The sequence below is a fragment of the Phaethon lepturus genome, unplaced genomic scaffold, assembly GCF_000687285.1.
Source record: "Phaethon lepturus isolate BGI_N335 unplaced genomic scaffold, ASM68728v1 scaffold18197, whole genome shotgun sequence".
Lineage (NCBI taxonomy): Eukaryota > Metazoa > Chordata > Aves > Phaethontiformes > Phaethontidae > Phaethon > Phaethon lepturus.
Genome location: NW_010551353.1, coordinates 13,853 through 32,634, shown reverse-complemented (window position 1 = coordinate 32,634; position 18,782 = coordinate 13,853). Strand labels below are relative to the sequence as shown.

Sequence of the window (18,782 nt, the reverse complement as noted above, 5' to 3'; positions counted from 1 at the left end):
TACTACTCAGTAGTAATTCCTTCTTTACCAGAGTTTTGCTAGCAGTACTTCTGGAGGCTGACTACAGGCTTGATCTGTGTGTGTAAGAGAGGAAAACTGGACTTGAGAAGAAGTAATTAAGACTTACATATCTTAGGTTTGTTAATTATTATTGTAATTACATCATTTAGGAGTACAAATTTAAGGCCCTGCTAATGTATTTTTTTTTCATTTATTCAGTAAAATGTATACTCAAGCAATGCTTTTGTACTATGGTTACAAGAATTGTAGGTGTTAATGCTTTTGTTCTGTGTTTTTCCATGGTGTTCATGAGTAACTCCTACAGAATGATTGCCTAATAAAGCTATATGTATTAGCAAACTAGTATTTGAATCACCAGGAAGTTTTGAGATGTTTTAAAGATTCTATAGCATATTCTTGGTATGCTGCAAATAAGAGTTCTGTAGTCAAATACTGGAGAAAAGAATGAGGAATACCTATGAACTTTAGTTTGACCTAGTGTTTCATCTGGATAGTGGTATTCTAACATGTACTAGGGTACTAGCAAAAGGGTTGGTACAGACCAGAGAGAATGAGATGGATACTTTCAGGAAAGAGAAATAGTGAATGTATTATCTTTAAGCAAACAAACAAAAAACCAAACTCAACCCTGAGGATCACTGAACAAATTTGGTATCTTAATCTTAAAGAAATTCTGGACAAAAAGGTATAAAATGTAGGAAACACTGGACTTGGTGAAAGCCAGACTGGCAACAATTTAATCTGGGTAGAAATACTGTGGAGCTGAGTTTAGAGATACTGCTTTATGTGGAAGTGTGAAGTTGATAAGTTATATGTAGGAGGAACATCTAGTACTGCCTAAAAAGTAGAACATTTACTGTATGTGTTGATGCTGACTCAAAGGAAGAAAACACTTAGACTCTGGTTCTTGACAGGACATCAGAATTCTAAAGTTTTTCCAACTTATATATGAATGTTATAAATAAAACGCCAGCAGGAAAAAATATTTTACTGAAAGTTCTCTCTCGTTTTTTTGAGGGCTGTCTAGTTATAAAGATTTAACTTGAATCTCCTGAATTCACAAACTGAGAACAGGAATTAAAGCTGATGATATTTCATGCTAAAAAGGGAAATGTTTTTTCAACTTGCCATTCTTCAACTTCTGATATGTTGTATTGGCAGTCTTGCAAAACTGTACTTGCCTACTATGATTAGTGGGATCTTTAATTGCCCACAATTAAAGTCCTTGCTGGTAGGAGACACTGGCAATGGTTAGAAGACCAGACAGAAAAACATTCTTCATTTTGCAAGGGTGATGGATACAAGTGCATTAATATGAATTAATTGCTACTGTAGGGAGTAGTAGTATGCCAATAATTAATTTGTATGTCTTCTTCCATTTAAGGTATCTAGTGGATAGTCGCTGGTTCAAACAGTGGAAAAAATATGTTGGTTTTGACAGCTGGGACAAATACCAGATGGGAGATCAGAATGTGTACCCTGGTCCTATTGATAATTCTGGACTTCTCAAAGGTAACTGCCTCTGATTGTGTAATAAGTCAATACTAACATTTAGTGCAAATTTGTCACAGGTTGTTCATCTTCTGTAGTTGATACTGTAAATGAATCTCAGCATTTATCAAAGGTTTGTTTGTTTGTTTTCACACTGTGACAAGGGAACTGGAATAGGTCTCCCTAATAAATTACAATTTTATAAATAAAATTAGTGAAACTTCTTTGCAGTGGTTACAGAATATTTAATAATGTACAAATTACTGATTTATAGTGATATTTTGGGATACTTTGGGAGTTGAAATTTAGTCAAGTTGTCAAATAGCTAGCCTGAGTTCACAAAGATTTTTTTTTTTAAGCTTAACTAAATTGGTTGATTTAAAATAAACTTTTTAACTTGAACTCTAAAATTTCTTTTTGTAAATGAGCCCCAAGCCCTTACTTTGATTCTGGAACAATTGAAGAAGAGGTATTACGCAGTTCAGTGATAACATAATGTGGTGTGAAATGATAGAGGATAATTTCCTATTTTTTTGTGGTCTTCTAAGTATGGTTAAACTCTGTCACTGTTACGGTTACTCGGGTCTGACTGACTTTTGCTGAACTGTAGTCAGACTTGTGTACACAGGTCTCAGAATAGTTTCCCAGATATCTTAATCTTCAGGTCAAATTCTATATTAATGTCCAGTATTGAAATACCATTAGAGCCATTAATACTTAATCTGCAAAATCTAGCGGATAGAAAATCTAGCAGATAATTGGTTTCCTGCTTTGCAGTTACAGGTAATGTAATAGTACTGCATAATTTGTTTGCACATAGTAATACAAATTTTTACAACTTCATGGGATTTATGATGAACTCTGACTTTATTAATTCAAAACTTCTCAACTGTAATTAATATCTCATTATTTTACAAGTTAAATGTTAAGGTGATTGCCTCTTGCATAGGACTTGTCATACTATGGTGCATTAGTTGTCAGTGTGAGTGAGTGTGCATGTCTGACAGTGATTAGTATCAGTGCCTTTGAAGAAGGTGCTGTATTGTCTTATGCATCTATATGTTCTTTTCCATCCACAAACCTAAAGGTCTTTTTGCTCCAGGTGAGTGATGTGTTTTGTTTTCTGAAATATGAGGATCTAGATCTTTTGTATATTCTGGTAGTAATTCTTGCAGTGAGGCAGGCATGTTCAGGTGATACTTTTCTTTCCAGTTAAAATCAGATGTTGCAAAACCTTTTTATCCTTGATGAGGCAGCATCAGCTTACTCTCTCTTCTATGTCTACCCACTTAAAAAAAAAAGGTTATTCCTAGGTGCGCAAAGCACTGTGTTAGTTGATCTGTATTATTTGTAACTTAATCTACATACATGTTCAGATTATGTTTAAAGTTACTGTGGATATGAAGCCTTTATTAGGGTTAGCTGTCCAACTCTAAAGTCATGTTAGCCGTTTTGCTAAAAGCTCCTGAAAATCTGTATTGTATCGTTTTGACACTTGCCCATACTCCTTTCAAAATAAACACAGCATCCAGGTTTATGAACTTCACTTTTGCTCATTCATGGTTCTAAAAACTGTGGCTCTGCATTGGCCATGATATCATGCATCTAATTACAGTCTGATATCTACTGTTCCTGTGTGAAGGCAGTTTTAAAATTAAGGGCGTTAGTGCTCAGGAAATAGTAGCTGTCTCCTTCACCTCTTGCAAAGCAGCAATCCTCTCTACTAAGTTACCTGTGTAGCATAAATTGAACTTGAAAATGCTTGTTTTTCAAGCCCATCTTTGGCACGTAGTATGCCCTAGCTGCTGTCATACTGCACTCCTTAAATGTTAAGTCTGAAAATTTGCATCTGATTTGAAGAATAAAATAATATAAAACGGGCGTGCTTTCTCAGATGTTCTGCAGTGTAATGTAGTGACAAGGAAAAGTATTATTAAATTCAAGACTGACTCCAGGAAACTGAAGCAATATGTTGTGCTTATAAATGCTGCTCCCCTATTTCCAGAACATTTGGATGAAGTGAGAGCAGTTAGAAGTTACAGGTAGAGATTTCTGTCAATCTCAACATATGCAAAAAATGTTGTTGAATGTAATGGAATGCACACATGTCATCTTGAAAAGAAGAGAGATATAGTCAACTTCAGGTTAGCAAAGCAAATGCAAGGAAGCAGTCATTTGGAATAGCTCATTGTTCATCATAGAAGTGTTACATATGAGGGACTGAATCATCAGTCAGGGTACTTCTTTGATGGAGTAGGTTCTGAAAAAATTATACTAGAAAAAATGTTGGGCTTTTTAGAAAGACAGAATGGAGTCCAAATTAAGTCCTCTCACTATGAACTCCTGTAGCAGTATCAGTGCAGAAATACAGTAGGAACCTTTTAAAGAGATACAGGAGGACCTGAAGGTGTGTTTGTGGATTTCTCCCCCCACTTGCTCCCAATTATGATGGAACTGCCATATGCATAGTGTTGAGTGGGCCAAGTAAGAATTGGTAGTGCAAGTCGTAAATTATTTCAGCAGATGTTTCTTGTAGATAGCTCTTGAATATAGATTATTTTATTTTTTTCCCCTAATCAGTCAAGACAGCTTTGAACCAAAACTTGACCCTTGAAAGTTGTTACTTTTACAGCTAGGATGAAACAGCCTGAGGGGAAAAAAGGAAAGTACCTTTTAAAAAGGTGCATTGACTGAAGTCTCATTTATTAGGTCACATTATTATATTTATCTCCATGAAGAACTGAGTTCTTATTTACTTGTATGTTCATGGAGATGTTCATGTGAAATTCTGTTTTACTTTTTGCTCAAGAAATGTAGGTACTGTGTCTCCCAAAGACAGATCCAAAGTCTGAGGTTTTCTTCCACTTCCCTTTGTTGCCTTCTGTGTGGCTCTTGTATTGTTTCTTGCTGAAATTGCTACAAATACTTTGGCTATTTCTGAACTTGATTATCCCTTCTTCTAAAATAACTTCATAATTCTAATACTTAGCTGGCTGTATTTTGGGGTTTTTGTTGTTGTTAGGGGTTTTTTTGTTTAGCTCCTGCTACTAAGTCATTTATGATTTTTATGAAAGAAAATGCATGCAAACCATATTGTACCTTCTTGACTGCATGAAGTCATCTCTAAACTGCACAGATTGCATGTTATGGGAACAGCATCTTTTTGCCACGTCTGAGCAGCTAGTGGTAGTAACAAGTATTGCACACTTAAAGTACATGAACTGTGAACAGCATGCATGTCCCATGTTTTACTCGCGTATCAAGATACTTAGCTGGAGAAGGAAAGAGGGAGTCAGCACTAGCGATAAGGTAATAGGAGCAGAAGAAAGCTGTGCATCCTTCTTTGCCCATATTTTCACTATTTGGGTGATTAAAGCAAAAAGCATTGCTTTTTTTCCCATATTTTCCCTTAAAATCACAAACCCTTTAAACCAACTGAAGGTATAGCAGGTGTAGGTAGAGTAGGGAGATTTCTAGGGTCTTGGTAAGCTGAAACTCATTTACTCTTCACGCCAGGAAGTGAATGCATCTCTTACATGTCCTCTGTAGTGTTGCCCTCCTAGAGAAAAGGTCATGTTGAAACATGTTTTGTTAAATTCTTACACAGAAGAAAAATATTGAATAGTTGTTATTAAAGGACCTTTAATTTTTAAGTGTGCCTTTTTTAAAGCTCAACATAATTTTTTTTTAATTGAAGTCACATTGTGCTGTGTTTGCTCAATCTGTACAAAGGACAAACAAGAGAAGTACAGAAATAGGATAAAATGAGAGGATTTTAGTGCTTTTCATATGTGCATAGCATGTACTTATTTTGTCCTTACAGAAAAATGAAGGTAACAGTATTCATTTTGCTTAGAAGTATTACTTTTAAAAAAAAAATCCAAGAGGAAGGCCAATACCTGAAGCAATTTGAGATTATTTAAGGTTACTTTTATGCTCAGTTTTAATTGTGCAGTGAAATTCTGCAGTTCATTCACATAGGACAAGGAAAATAAATAGACTGTATATTTATTACAGTCTAATTATTCTTTATACATAGTTTACTTATTTTCAGACTTCACTAAATTTGTCATCCCGATTCATTCTTTGGAGATGAATGTGTGGGTCTCCCTGTTTGATCTCCCTCTGTACAGAGGGATATTTGCTGGCCTGTAGTTGGGTACTTCCAGATGAAAAGACAGCTGGCCTAATTGTCTGAGGCTCATAGTGCTCAGATCTGGAATCACCTCTTAACACATACAGGATAGCTGCTATCTTCCTACTGTAATAAGGATTAAACCAAAGCTAAAAGCATGCTACTTATGTAAAGAGGTTGCCAAGTTGTACTTCTTTCAAGTGCTGCATCTCACTGTACCTGTGAAAAATTTTGTAGGGACTGTGTTTCTAGAGCACATAGGATTCTTTAGGTAGGAGGGTTGTGCCATGTTATTTTCCCAGTCTGACATGGAGTGAATGACTTTGACCTTTGTCTTGGATCTACTGTAACTACCCATTCCTGCATTTTCAGTGAAGGATGCAACTGTAGCATTAAATTGAAGTATCTGTGGTGATGTGGGAACATGTGCAAACTGGGTGGAAAAATGGATTGGTTTCTCTGAAGGCTTATGGTTGCACGAGGATATGCAGTTGTCACTCTTGGATTCCTGAGTATAGGAGTAGTACCTGTAATAGATGTGCTGTGCATGAACTGGATAGCTTGCCTAAACAGTTTCAGAAGAGTTTTGCTTTGAACACCATATTACTGATAACAACTGTGGCTCAGAAAATATTTTGTTTGCTATTTATATGAAGAGTGTTACATTTAAAACTCAAGTAACAGAATTACGGTAAAAATATCTTTCTCTTATAGATGGTGATTCTCAGTCTCTCAAGGAACATCTCATTGATGAGCTGGACTACATCCTTTTGCCAACCGAAGGCTGGAATAGGCTAGTTAGCTGGTACACACTGATGGAAGGTCAAGAACCAATAGCACGCAAGGTACTCTTAAATTACCTACTGGGATGAATATGATTCAGATATAGTCCTGCGAATATGCAGGAGTTGCACAGGAATTTATTAGAAGATTTTAAGTCATGGACTATGATAATCATATAGGCAGCTCCTGCTTTAGTTGCTTATAGATATCTAATTTTTATTCATTTTTTAGAGGCTTAAGTTTTTAATATTGAGAAATGAGGTTGCAAAGGATAGAATACATTTCTCCCTGGAAGTAAGCCCTCTAATATTTCAAGAAGAACTTGCTTTAGAAGCTTGTAAGTCTATTAATGCAAATGGTTTTGTAATTCAGCATAAACCCCTAAAACTGTATTGACTATATTAGTGAAAAACCTAGCTCTAATAATATTAACACTGTCAGAGTAATTGCTAGTTCCTTTTCTGATAAGCAGTGTCTTCTGTGTTCAGCAGCTTGCTAAGAGAGGGGTTTTTTTAAGCAAAAAGCTTACCTCAACACAAGTAGTAGTCCATGGTATGGTGGATACTGTGGCCCTCTGTAAGTATGAGATACTTAAATTAACATCCTTGATGTTAATTTTTTTGTGCTCCAGGACGTACCATCCTTATTATTAAAGTGATGTGAAATTTTACCAGTTTATTCTTCATATAATCTTGTTAGTTTATATTATTTCTTAAGTTTTAAAATACATTCCGGTATGTTTGCCATTTCTAAATTGACCATTAGGGCGTATTCCTTCAGTTACAGGGATCTTTAGAAAGAATATTATTGTTAGAATTTAGTTTGATATGACTTCTGGTGTAATACAACATTTCTCCCTCCTATGACAGGAGTATGGTCTAACTACATGCATGCTGGCTGCTTATGTGAAGTGCATTCCTTTCAAACAAATGACAGATTTAGCTATAGAAAAAAATTTGTGTCTTCAAGATTGATTTGGTCAGCAATAGAAGTAGTTTGTTGGGGTTTTTTAACATTCTCTTTAATACAATATAAGAGATCTTTTTTAAAGAGACATTCCTGGAAGGTCTCTTTCTTTTTCTCTAGTTCTGTAAGAGCTGAAATCAATTAAAATGGCTCTCCTTCTTTAAAGATGTATCTGTTATCAACTTGTTACTGTTTTTCCTGAAGATGGATTTCAGCAAACTGAATGTTCTTCCATCATCATGGTAAAGTAAAAGTTCTGTAATTTTTTCACTTTGGGGAGAAAATGGAAGGAGAGAGAAGGGAAATTAGAGTAACTTACCTTCTACTTGGACAGAACTAACTGGAAAAATACATGGGGTGTAATGAGTGGCCAGGTAAACTGGCATAGCTTCATTGTTTTCTGTCAGTATGAACAGTACTTATCCTCAGAGATGCATATTCTGGTTCAGAACATTTCTTTCTGATGCTTTTGTCATTTGTTCATGACTCTTCCTCCTGTCTGCCGTAAGGTTTTTTCATAAGGATAGGATGATACTTTTCTATCATGCTCTTCGTTACATCAACTTTTTTTGAAATATGGATCCAAATTTTCAATTGATACAATGTTGCACTTGATCACTGTCAGATAACATTATGCATTTATGTGGAAGGATGTGGTGATACTACCACTGCATTGTCAGTTGTATTCTCAGAAATCTTAGCCATACTACACAATTCTGTTTACTGCAACTATTCTGTTGTTTCTCTAGTAGCTGAAAACCTTACTAAGCTGCTCAAATTAAAATGCATTTTTTATCTAAATGTCATTGTTGGCAGTCATTAAAGCTAAGGCAAACTACTGAACAGCAGTGAAACCATTCACTTTTTTTTTTGTATGGCACTTGTGTATAGCAGATAGCAGATCTCTCCTAGCAATTAGCTGGTGGCTTTTTTTTTTTTACCTTATTTGTCAGATGTATCATATATCAGGCTGATGGTTATTTTTGGAACAGTCTACATGACTAAGTACTGCAGTTACACTTTGGAAGATCAAAGGGAAAAACATTTAAGAGGTGACCCTGAATATTTTTTCCGAGTTTTCAATTTTATTTAAAAAAAAACCCAAAACTGTATACCTGACTATTTTGTAATAGATGTTGCAAAAATGAACATATAATAAACAACTGTAATGAGTAGGGGAAATTTCAAATGAATGTATTCATTACTGGAATATAAGTGGAAGATATGTAGGTCTTGCTTAAATGCAGGATTTGTTTAAAAATATCATAGCCAGATTTTATTAGTGTGTGCTCTGTTTTTGATAAGTATTCTTTAACTGTGAAAACTAGTTTGTCATCTTTTGAGGATGAGCATACAATGAATGTATTTTGAAATAAAAATAACATTTGATGTTTCTTATCTTTTGATCAAGTATCTTTTGGTTAATTATACACATTTGTGATTTCTACTGTACTTAACACTGAAAGTCATGGCAATGTTACGTGTAGGTAAGATCATCAGCATGGGAAAAAAATTACTTTTTAGTTCACTGTATTTCTAAAAAGCTATAGGAGAATTTTAGTTCTAATTTTTGGTGTTTATTAAGTGTCTTACATTCCCTGAACTTCAGTTTCTTGAAGAGTTCTCAAAAATATTATGAAGGGTGTATACGAAAACATGTTTGGACTGACACCTGATCCCAATCTGTTTTTCAGGTTGTTGAACAGGGTATGTTTGTAAAGCACTGCAAAGTGGAAGTATATCTGACAGAACTAAAGCTTTGTGAAAATGGAAATATGAACAACGTTGTCACACGAAGATTTAGTAAAGCTGATACAATAGGTAAGTGCAACTGTTTTTAAAAATATGTGATTGTTACTTGTTTAAATAGTACTTGGTAGCAAGTTCTGAATAAATAAGTCTCTAGGTAAAATGATAGATGAGTATTGTAACCATTAAAAAGGATAGGAGTATAGTCTTGTTTGGGTCAAAATTGAAAGTTAACTATTTGAAATATTTACAATTTTTAATACAATTTTTTTAAAATGGTGTGTTTTATTATCTAGGCATCTGTGTTAACTCTAAAGGTTTACACTTTTCAAGAAGTGGAGAGTGTGATGTTTTTCGTTATCTCTATTGAATTCCATAGTACTTTTTCTTGGCTTTTGGTGTGTAAGAAATAGATTTTTTTCATGTGTTTCCATTCATGTCTTTCGTTAGCCAATACTTTTTAGTCATATATATAAAGAGAAGGGTATATTACAAAACACTAGAATGAATTGAATTTATAAACTAATAGCTAAAGGTGACCTACAAAGACAGTATTCTTTGGGTTGTGAAGTGGCAGGCCAGGCACAATCTTTTACCATAACAGAGTTCTCTATTAAACCTTTAACTTATCTTTCTTTGTAGTTGTTGCCCACTCTTTGAGCATTGTGTCGTTGTTTGAAACCATATTTTGATAACAAATGTGTCTGTGAACATATGCAAAGATATTGCTGATCACATCAACTCAATTTTTGGTGTACTTGTGCATGTGTACCTGAGATAAGAGTCTTTCAGTCACCTGTATTTGTGCAGTTAGAATTGTATTTTATGCCCTTGGCACTTTATGCCTAACCATTATTCTTTGTTTACATTCTTTGACAGCAATGTAGGTTGGGGGGGGTTGCTTCCCTTTACATTATGGGTAGTGACTTATACTTGCTACCCTTTAATTCTTTGCAGATTGCTTACTTTTAAAATGGAATAATTTTATAGTTAAATAAGTAACTATCTGCTTGTATTAGAATAAAAACTTTAAAATTATGAAATTCGTCCTTGAAACAAGGCTTCAGTGTTGTATGTTATTAGCCTTTTTGAGATCTCGTTTAACATTGGAAGATGTACTTCATTATTCTCTAAGCAAACCCAGAAACTTAGAAGAAACAATTTAATATTACCCTTCCCTGAGGACCAAATACAAGCTCTTTTGCAGCTATACTGAATTTAATTGTATCATTGGAATTATAGGTAATGGATGCATTTCTGACATTTTCTTTCTCTAATCAGAAGCAGGGCATTTTGGAATGACTGTTACTTGGAGGTGTATTCATTTTTTCTTAGCAGAGAGAAAATTACAATTATGAGAAAATTGTCGTAAAGGGTAATGAGAAACAGTCAGGCTCACTGGCAACCCCTTTCAAGACACTAGCCTTATGTGCTTTCCTGAGATGTGGATGACATGCTCTTGGGAAGCCTTAAAAGCATGCCCTTTCTGAAGGTGAAGGTTCTTAGGCAGAGCACCAAGTAGGGCCATCCTAGCCATGATATCCAAAAGCGTTTGTATCTTAGAAGAAGAGCTAGAAAAATTAAAACCACTTTCAGGAGTGGAAAAATAAGCGATCCCTGAGGTTTTTCTTTTACCATATTAATAAAATGGTGATTTTTATTTCCTCTTCTGCCCCTGTCCTTACCTTAAGTATATTTAAGGTAGTTCTGGAATTCATCAGCAGAGATGAATATATATAGCAGAGATGCTTATTATATCAATGAATAATATGCTGGAGGAATTTTACAGAATCTTCATTGTTTTTCACCCTTCCCTGTATATGCCAGTAAGGGATGCATTTTCATTATGGTTGTAGAATTTTGTAGCACAAAAGAACCTGTATCAGGCCCACTGAAGTGAGTGCACATAAGGTACTATGGTCTTTTCAAGAAGTTTTGAGTTTTCTACCCACCATCTTTGGTTATATTATTTACTGCCCTCAAAAGATCAGTATAAGACCTTCCTTAATTCACAAACAGCGAAAGTTTTGGAGCACCTTAAATACTCTTAAGCACAGTATAATAGTCACCTACCAGTCTTCAAATGTGTGTTATTTGTGGAATACCTTTTCCACTCAAATAGAAACTAAGCTAAGCTGTATGTCAATAGTTTAGTACAAGGTAGGAAAAAATAATTACAGAGGGCAGACCTGATAATGACAGTCATTTTCTTGAACATACCTAATGTCTTCTTTGGACCTTCTTGGGAATCTCCTACAATTGAGGACTCTTGCCTTGGAGGCAGTGCATATAACTGTGAGACTGATTGATGACTAACTCTCTTTTGGGGAGTAGGAGTGTTTTGTTTAATTCTGGAAAGCAAATGAGCTAGACAATAAATGTAGTTCAGGCAGCATTTCAGTCCAGTTATTTTCGCTGATCCTAGAGGGCATCACGGCTTCTGGGTGAAAATGAGTTAATGATCCATTCAGGAGTCTTAATCATATGAAAGTATGATAAAACTAAGTCATCAGCTAATGTGTAGGTCTTTTCTACCTTTATTCAGGAGTTTTACAAACCACAATGACAGAAAGACTGACTGTAGCCTCTGTTATGGATGAATAGGAGTCAGGTTGTGTCTGCAATGGCATAAAACGATTCCAAAACTGAACTGATAAATTTTGTAGAAGATTACACCAGTGGCTCTGCATCTAATGGACTTTTGGACTTTTGCTAGTAAATTATCTTGGCAAATGGCTTTGATTCATCTTTCCCTTTAATTTACTGCAGAATGCAAGAATGTAAAACTTGCTGCCCTTGAGTACAATTTATTCTGGGATCTGTGACTAGCGTTTCCATTCTTTAGGGAGCTGAGATTACTGTTTCATAGTAGAGACGAACATCTTACTACAGTTTCCTTTAGCCAGTATTTGCAATAGCATTAGCATTTAGAAGCCAGCGTGTACTTGTATTAGGATCCACTGAACTTCTCCAACATCTCATCAAGACTCTTCCACATAGTCTTGCAAAATAGCACTTAAATCACGCAGCTGTTTTTTTGGAGGTGCTATCTGATAGGGTATATCCTGTATGTGATCCATAACCTTTAACTCTCAAATGTAACTATCTCAAATTGTAGCTATATAGCTGATGGATTGAGGGGCATCTTTAAAGGGCATTTTCTTCCTGTCTCTTCAGACGTTGTCCTAGTACTAATCATCTTATACATGGGATGCATCTAATGCTACTAGAGGAGAGCCCAGTATACAGTATGTCGAAGACCATACCTATTTGAATGTAATGTTTTCATTTAGACTGGAACAGGCACTTTCACTTTAGATCATAAGCCAGCACTTCAGTGACACTTGCTGGGGGGTGCGGGGGGCAGAATTATAAAGAGTGCATTGGTTGCATTCATGGTAGCGTGTAAAAGAACCTCAGTTTAACAGTCTCAAAATTAGCATAATAGTCAAGTAGAATGTGAGTCTTGGACGTAGTGAGTAGTCATCTGATAGGATTGATGCTTCCTGTCTCATAACAGTTCTGTTAGTGCGGTGGAGTATGTTAAAAATTAACATAATAGATGTTAATTTAGTACTTGTGAAGAATACGAGCTGCAATGCTCAAATAATTAATTGTCATGGTATTAATAAGATATGAAAAATTATCTTTTGTAAATTCTTCTTTTAGGGTCAGTCATTGATAAATATGGATTTTTTTTTTTCTTTTTTGGTAGATTGTTGCTGACTAGGTTCATTCTTAGATTCAAATGTAGTTATTTGAAATCATTGGTTGAGAATTGGTTCAGACCGTACATAATTTTTTTTTTTAAATCAACAAATCAAGTAACAGCCTATTGCCTTGTTTATAGCACCTACCTTGCCTACATATCACCTCTATTATACAGAGACAGATGATCCAGTCTAACACTTACTTTCATACTAAAATGTGTGTTAACTAGTATAGAAGGAAATTGTATTCAGTTGCCTACAATATCTACAAATACTGTATTGGCCAGATGTCATGCATTTCACAAGCCAATGGCTGGGTTTTTACAAGGTACTTTTAAGCTTCTGGTCTTATTTTGACTTTTCATATTTAGCAATAGCAGAAGAGAAAATAATGATCTTAATAATCTTAAGTAAAAGGGAGCAAGGGGAATGCTAGAGGAGCTGACACACTGGTGTTTTATCCTTTGTCTCTCAAAGAGCTTACATTGGCCCTTTCTGTAATTGTGTTTTCAGTGATCACCAGGAATAAACTGTACATTTCTTGACTCCTGTTTTGTTTTCTGTGTTAGCTGTTATGAGACTTGGCTGCCATGGGGCTTTGAGTGTACCAATTAAAAAAAAAAATTCTGAGTGAGGTTGCTATGGTATAGAACTGTACATATTCGTTCAAAGTAAAGAACTCTAATAAAATCTGCTTTTGCATAAGGAGAATGGAGTTAAATATGGACCTCTTAAATTTCAGTTGTATGCAATAGTTATACTACCTTAAAATTATGTAACACTGATTATATTTCTCTCAGGTGGAGTAAGAGCTGGTAGACCGTTTTATGTTAAATCTTTCAGGGATGTAAAATCTTTCATCATGCTTTTAAAATAAATTTACGTGCTTCAGTTTTACAGAGTAGTCTTGAATTTCTGTGAGAGTGTAAATTAAAGTTTATGCATATATATTGTGCTTAGTGCTAAATGCACTGGGATACAGGTAGTAGAAGAATGAAAACCAAAAACAGTGTGATTTAGGGAGAGGAGCAGAATGACTTGCACTCCCTGCACCTGGTTTTGCTGCCAGGCTTGCTTCTAATCATTCCCTACCCACCCACACTGCTGTGTTACCATGCTCTAAGAAATTAGTAGATGGGTACATAGGTACCTCCTGTTAATCAGCTATTTATCAACTTTTCTTTATTCGGTCTGCTTTGCTAAGAGATTCAAGAGGGAATAAAATAGTCCTCTGACTGCTTCCATTTTAAAGGCAAGCGAACTAGCAACTTTATGCTTGTCCTACAGTGTGATGTAATTGCATGGATATTTCTACAGTTTCATTAATATTTTGAATATAGGAAAAGAGTATGTGATTCTGATGATTTATTTGGCCTTATAGTGTTTGTGTAGTGAAATGCTAAACTTGTGTTCTCTCCCTTTCAAAACAGATACAATTGAAAAAGAGATAAGGAAAATCTTCAATATTCCAAGTGAAAAAGAGACCAGGTTGTGGAACAAATACATGAGTAATACTTTTGAACCTTTGAATAAACCAGACAGTACCATACAGGATGCTGGTTTATACCAAGGACAGGTGCAGTGTAATTTTATTTCTTTTTTTATATGTCTATTTTTTTGCTCATGAAGTGTAGCTGTACCCAATGAATTTTCCTTCTTTTGAAATGAAAATTGCCTCCTAATAGATTGTGTTAGGGATAGAGGATTTTATAAGCAAATTCATCAAAATAGAAGTAGCCTTGGAGTGTGTTTTCAGGATTAAAGATGAGTTTAACTTTCCTGGTCAATTAAAAGTAAATTAACATAGCATGACAAGCTGACTTGAATGTGGTAAAACCTGAAGTAAAAAAGAAATCGTAGGATCTGGAATATGTTCCTATAACAAAACCCCAAATTTGAAAAACTTCTTAGGTACTCTAAAAGAATAATGTCTTCTACGCAAATTCCACTGTCCAGATTTCAGAAAGAAACTAAGAAAAAAATGAAAATATTTCAAATAAGAAATATAGAGACAGAAGACCTTGAAGACCTTCTTTAGCATGGGTCTATATAATCACTTTAAAATCCATTTATGGGAGAGTTTCTTGAAAGAGAATTTTTTTACCTTTTCAGATGAATGTAAAGAACAATATTGGATGTTAAAGCTACACAAACTGATTGAACAACTTCATCGTTAGAATAACTTTTCAGATTATTATATTGATTCTTTAGTCTTCATATAGAATTGGATGTTTTTTCAATAGCTGTATTTCATGCTGTCACGCTACAAATATGAACGGATGAAATTTGATGGCGGTAATTGTAGGCGAGATTACATTAAAGTATTTTCTTGAAATACTTGACTCTAACCTACTTACCAGCAGTATTTATGCTGTGCTTCAGTTTTCTTTTATGGCATGGAAGGTAAGTAATCGGTGCACCAAAATAACAGCTTGAACTATTGTGCCCTTTAGCTTCATGCTGCATGCACTTAAAGGCTCACACAGGTAATTTTAACAATGCAGAGGTCCTGCTGGAAGAGCCCGTATCTCCCATAAAAGATTTGCGTCAAAGATGTAACTTGCAAATTGCCTCTATCCCAGTGAAACATTAACTATGAAGAAAGCATGGTCTAATATAGCCATAAAAAGATCTCTAGGTGACATCTGTACTTTTAGCAAAACAAATATTGTTCAAAGTTGAGTTTAACCATGGTTTCTGAAAATGCTAAATATTGTGGTCGACCATGTGTGTTTGGTCTGTTGCACTTGCTGACACACAAGGTTATTTTTCTTGCTGAACCTCCTAATCTAATAATAGCTATTCGGACTATTACAGTCTGTCTAACCTAATAGTTATTTTTTACTTTGTAATCCTAAACTATGTATGTGATTAGAGTAAATTGATGTTGTAAATTTGTCAGTTGGTTCCTGAAGTGAGCCTTTAGGGGTTCCATTGACCTTTTAAGTCTAAATCTTCCTTTTATTTAGTAGTCTGAGAGCCAGTTGAAGGAAATATGGCAGAATCTGTCTTACAGCATTTCATGACCAAAGATAGCAGACTACTCTTTTCCAGATAGAAAGTTGGTCATGATGGAACGCAAGTTTTCAACGTCATGTCTTAGTGTATTCATACTGAAAAGGTGATTACATCTTTAAGTGGCAGCATGACTTACGTATAAGGTTTTGAGCATAAGAACATATGTGAATGTATGTCATTGTGTAGAGACATACAGGCATGGCATGACTGCTAGTTAGTGTCCTGAAACATCAGTGTGCAGTTATGCAGAGTCACTTGCATTGGTAAATAAAAGTTAGATTCAGTTTAAATACTGGAGTCTAGTTGCCATTTCAAATGATCTGTCTATCCCAGCTGTCAATCCAGAAAGGCATGAGCTTTTTGTAGGTCCTGTGTCATGTCTGCCAGCATAGGGCAGATATCTCAAATACCCAAAGGCGTTTCAAATGGCACTTGATGCCTGTGTTTAGGACTGAGTGTTCTGTGCTCTCTTTTGTACCAGTAACAACTTGAATGAAATTAATTTCATTATCCAGCTGTCCCCTTGGGAAATTAATATTAGATGAATGCTTTTGCAAAAAATACAGAGTAACCAGACAGATATGATTTTAAGGCTGTCAAGGCAGAAAGTATTTTGCTTTGGGTTGTATTCTACCAATCTGTGTTGAGAGTGAGGCAAAATTCCTTCAAGAATATCCCTTCCTTAACAGGACTGTTGTATAGACGTGTGATTTCTATAGAGTCATAGATGCTGTTTAGACATTGGAGATCATCTTCTGGCCTCTTTGCGAGATAAGGTCTTGCCATTTTATCCATGGATTGTTGAGGCATAGAAATATTAAGTGGATTGCCCAAAGTTGCACAAATTAAGATGTGGTGAGAAAAAAGTTAATAGAGCAAGAGGGAGGTACCCTGTAATTGAATGGAATATTCTTGAACCTCAGGGAATAGTAACTTAAACATCAGTCTTTTCCATCTCAATCACATGTCAGCAAATCCATTAAAAAGATTGGAACAGAAAGCAATCTACTGATATTTTTATTTCAGTTTGCTTATTACACTTTTTGTGGTAGGTACTGGTAATAGAACAGAAGAATGAGGATGGAACATGGCCAAGAGGTCCTTCAACTCCTAAGTAAGTTGTGAATTTAAGTCGTTATTCACTTTAGGTCAACTGTTTTCCCATGTGTTTTTGCTTTTTAAAAAACCCTGGTTTTAAAAGTGTCTTTTTGTTTTGAAAATCAGCCTTCAGATGTTTTAGCTGAAGATATGCTGAATAGTGTATTTTTTATCAGTGCTGCACATTGTAGAACATGACATAATAATGGTGAATTCCTGCGTATACACTGCTTAATTTTATTGATTTCAGCCACTGATATATGTCATCCTGCTTAAAAATAGAAAATATAAATACATAGTAGAAAACTGGAAAACTTAGCTTATTTTATTTAGATTTCTGTTTCAAAGCATAGTGTATCTGATAGATATATGTATTTTATATGTTCACCTATTTTTCTTACATGTAAATGTTTTAATGGATAGCTTGTCCTTTTATCTCCAGAGCACTGTATTTACACATAAGCGTTATTTAAATTGCAGTCTACACTACCAGCCTGTTGCTTTTGTTCTTTGTTGGGCTGTCATCAAATAACAGAGCGCAATGTTCTTTTTCTGTTCTTCCTGCTGCCATTATCAACAGCACCTTGATAATGGCAAGTGAGTAGAAAGACTTGAGTGTGTTTTTTCTCATTTAGATGGATAAACTTTTTTTAATATCGTTTCCAGAATCTAAATCATGTTCTGTTGGTTGTAAAGAACAGTTGGAACTAGTCACTAGTAAATTAACATGATCTCAGCCTTATAAATAGTTAGTTAACTATTTGTGTTATGTGTTAATATAAAAAAACTATTATGTGTTTTTTCCTTTTGTTGGCTGGTTCTTGAGCATGTCTTTCATTAAAAGTTAATTTAAGTTCCTTTTATTCCTTTTGATATTCTGCATTCATATATTTGAGGTTCACTGTTGTTGTAAAACATTTTTATAGTATCATTGCTTATCATTTGAAGGACAGAGATTCTTTATCTTTGGTGTTTCATCTCAGGCGCTTTTATTAGAAGCAGTGGCTTCTATTAAGTTGCTTGATGAAGTCTGAGTTCAACTGAAGCTTAGTATCAACAGTATAATCTTGCTTAGTAAGATGTTTTCACGTAAAGAATTGAGAATGTAGAGCAGCACAACAAATGGGATGCAAAATACTTGAAGTTTAATTTCTGACCTCAGAAAGCATCTAGTAGAAATGTAAGTTCTGAGTCAAATTTTAGATGCAGATTTTGAAGGTAAAAAGAATTTGGGTAACTCAATGTCACAGATTCTTTTGGAAATTTTGGTAGAAAGATATTCTTGCTGATGGTACCGACTTTTATTCTGCCAAATTTTGATTCCACTGTATGGAGGGTATTCAGGAGCAGTATATAAATTAAAGAATAAACATCTCCTTGAAAATGTTTGATCTGGAGAAAAGTAAAATGGTGATTGAGAATACTGGTGTCAGAGGAGGCTATAAGTAAACCAGACACTGAGGATGAATTGCTGAAGCTGGGATATATTTTTGAGGTTTGACAGCTATCAGAAAGATTGATTTGAAATTTGGTGTTCAAATGCACTGTAGTAGTGGAAGGTTTGCAATATTTAGTGGATTCAAATAGAAGCTATCAACAAGCAGTAATGGGGACAGGTTTTTACATCTGTTTAAAAATTTATGAAAAATCTAATAAATGTTTAAAGGGGTAGAAATATTAAACACTTGCTTTTCAGTCTTCTGTGTGAGATGCATTAGGAGTATTAGTTTGTCATCACAAACCATGTACATCCAGACACCTTCCTACAGTCCTGTCACTGGTCACACACTGGTCTCCCACCGATTCCTGCT

At 35.0% G+C, this 18,782-nt stretch overlaps 1 protein-coding gene across 1 annotated transcript in view; it reads left to right on the top strand.

The window, feature by feature from the left end:
• Window positions 1–1,405: 1,405 nt before the first annotated feature.
• The window catches only part of LOC104623722 (ubiquitin carboxyl-terminal hydrolase 15-like), a gene marked incomplete at both ends in the record, with an annotated part of 25,697 nt that continues 8,320 nt past the window's right edge, over window positions 1,406–18,782 (top strand). Inside the window, 5 exons of the mRNA XM_010290893.1 lie at window positions 1,406–1,533; window positions 6,362–6,492; window positions 9,091–9,217; window positions 14,286–14,431; window positions 16,926–16,987. Coding sequence (XP_010289195.1) covers window positions 1,406–1,533; window positions 6,362–6,492; window positions 9,091–9,217; window positions 14,286–14,431; window positions 16,926–16,987 — 594 coding nt within the window. The remainder of the gene's footprint in view (window positions 1,534–6,361; window positions 6,493–9,090; window positions 9,218–14,285; window positions 14,432–16,925; window positions 16,988–18,782) is intronic.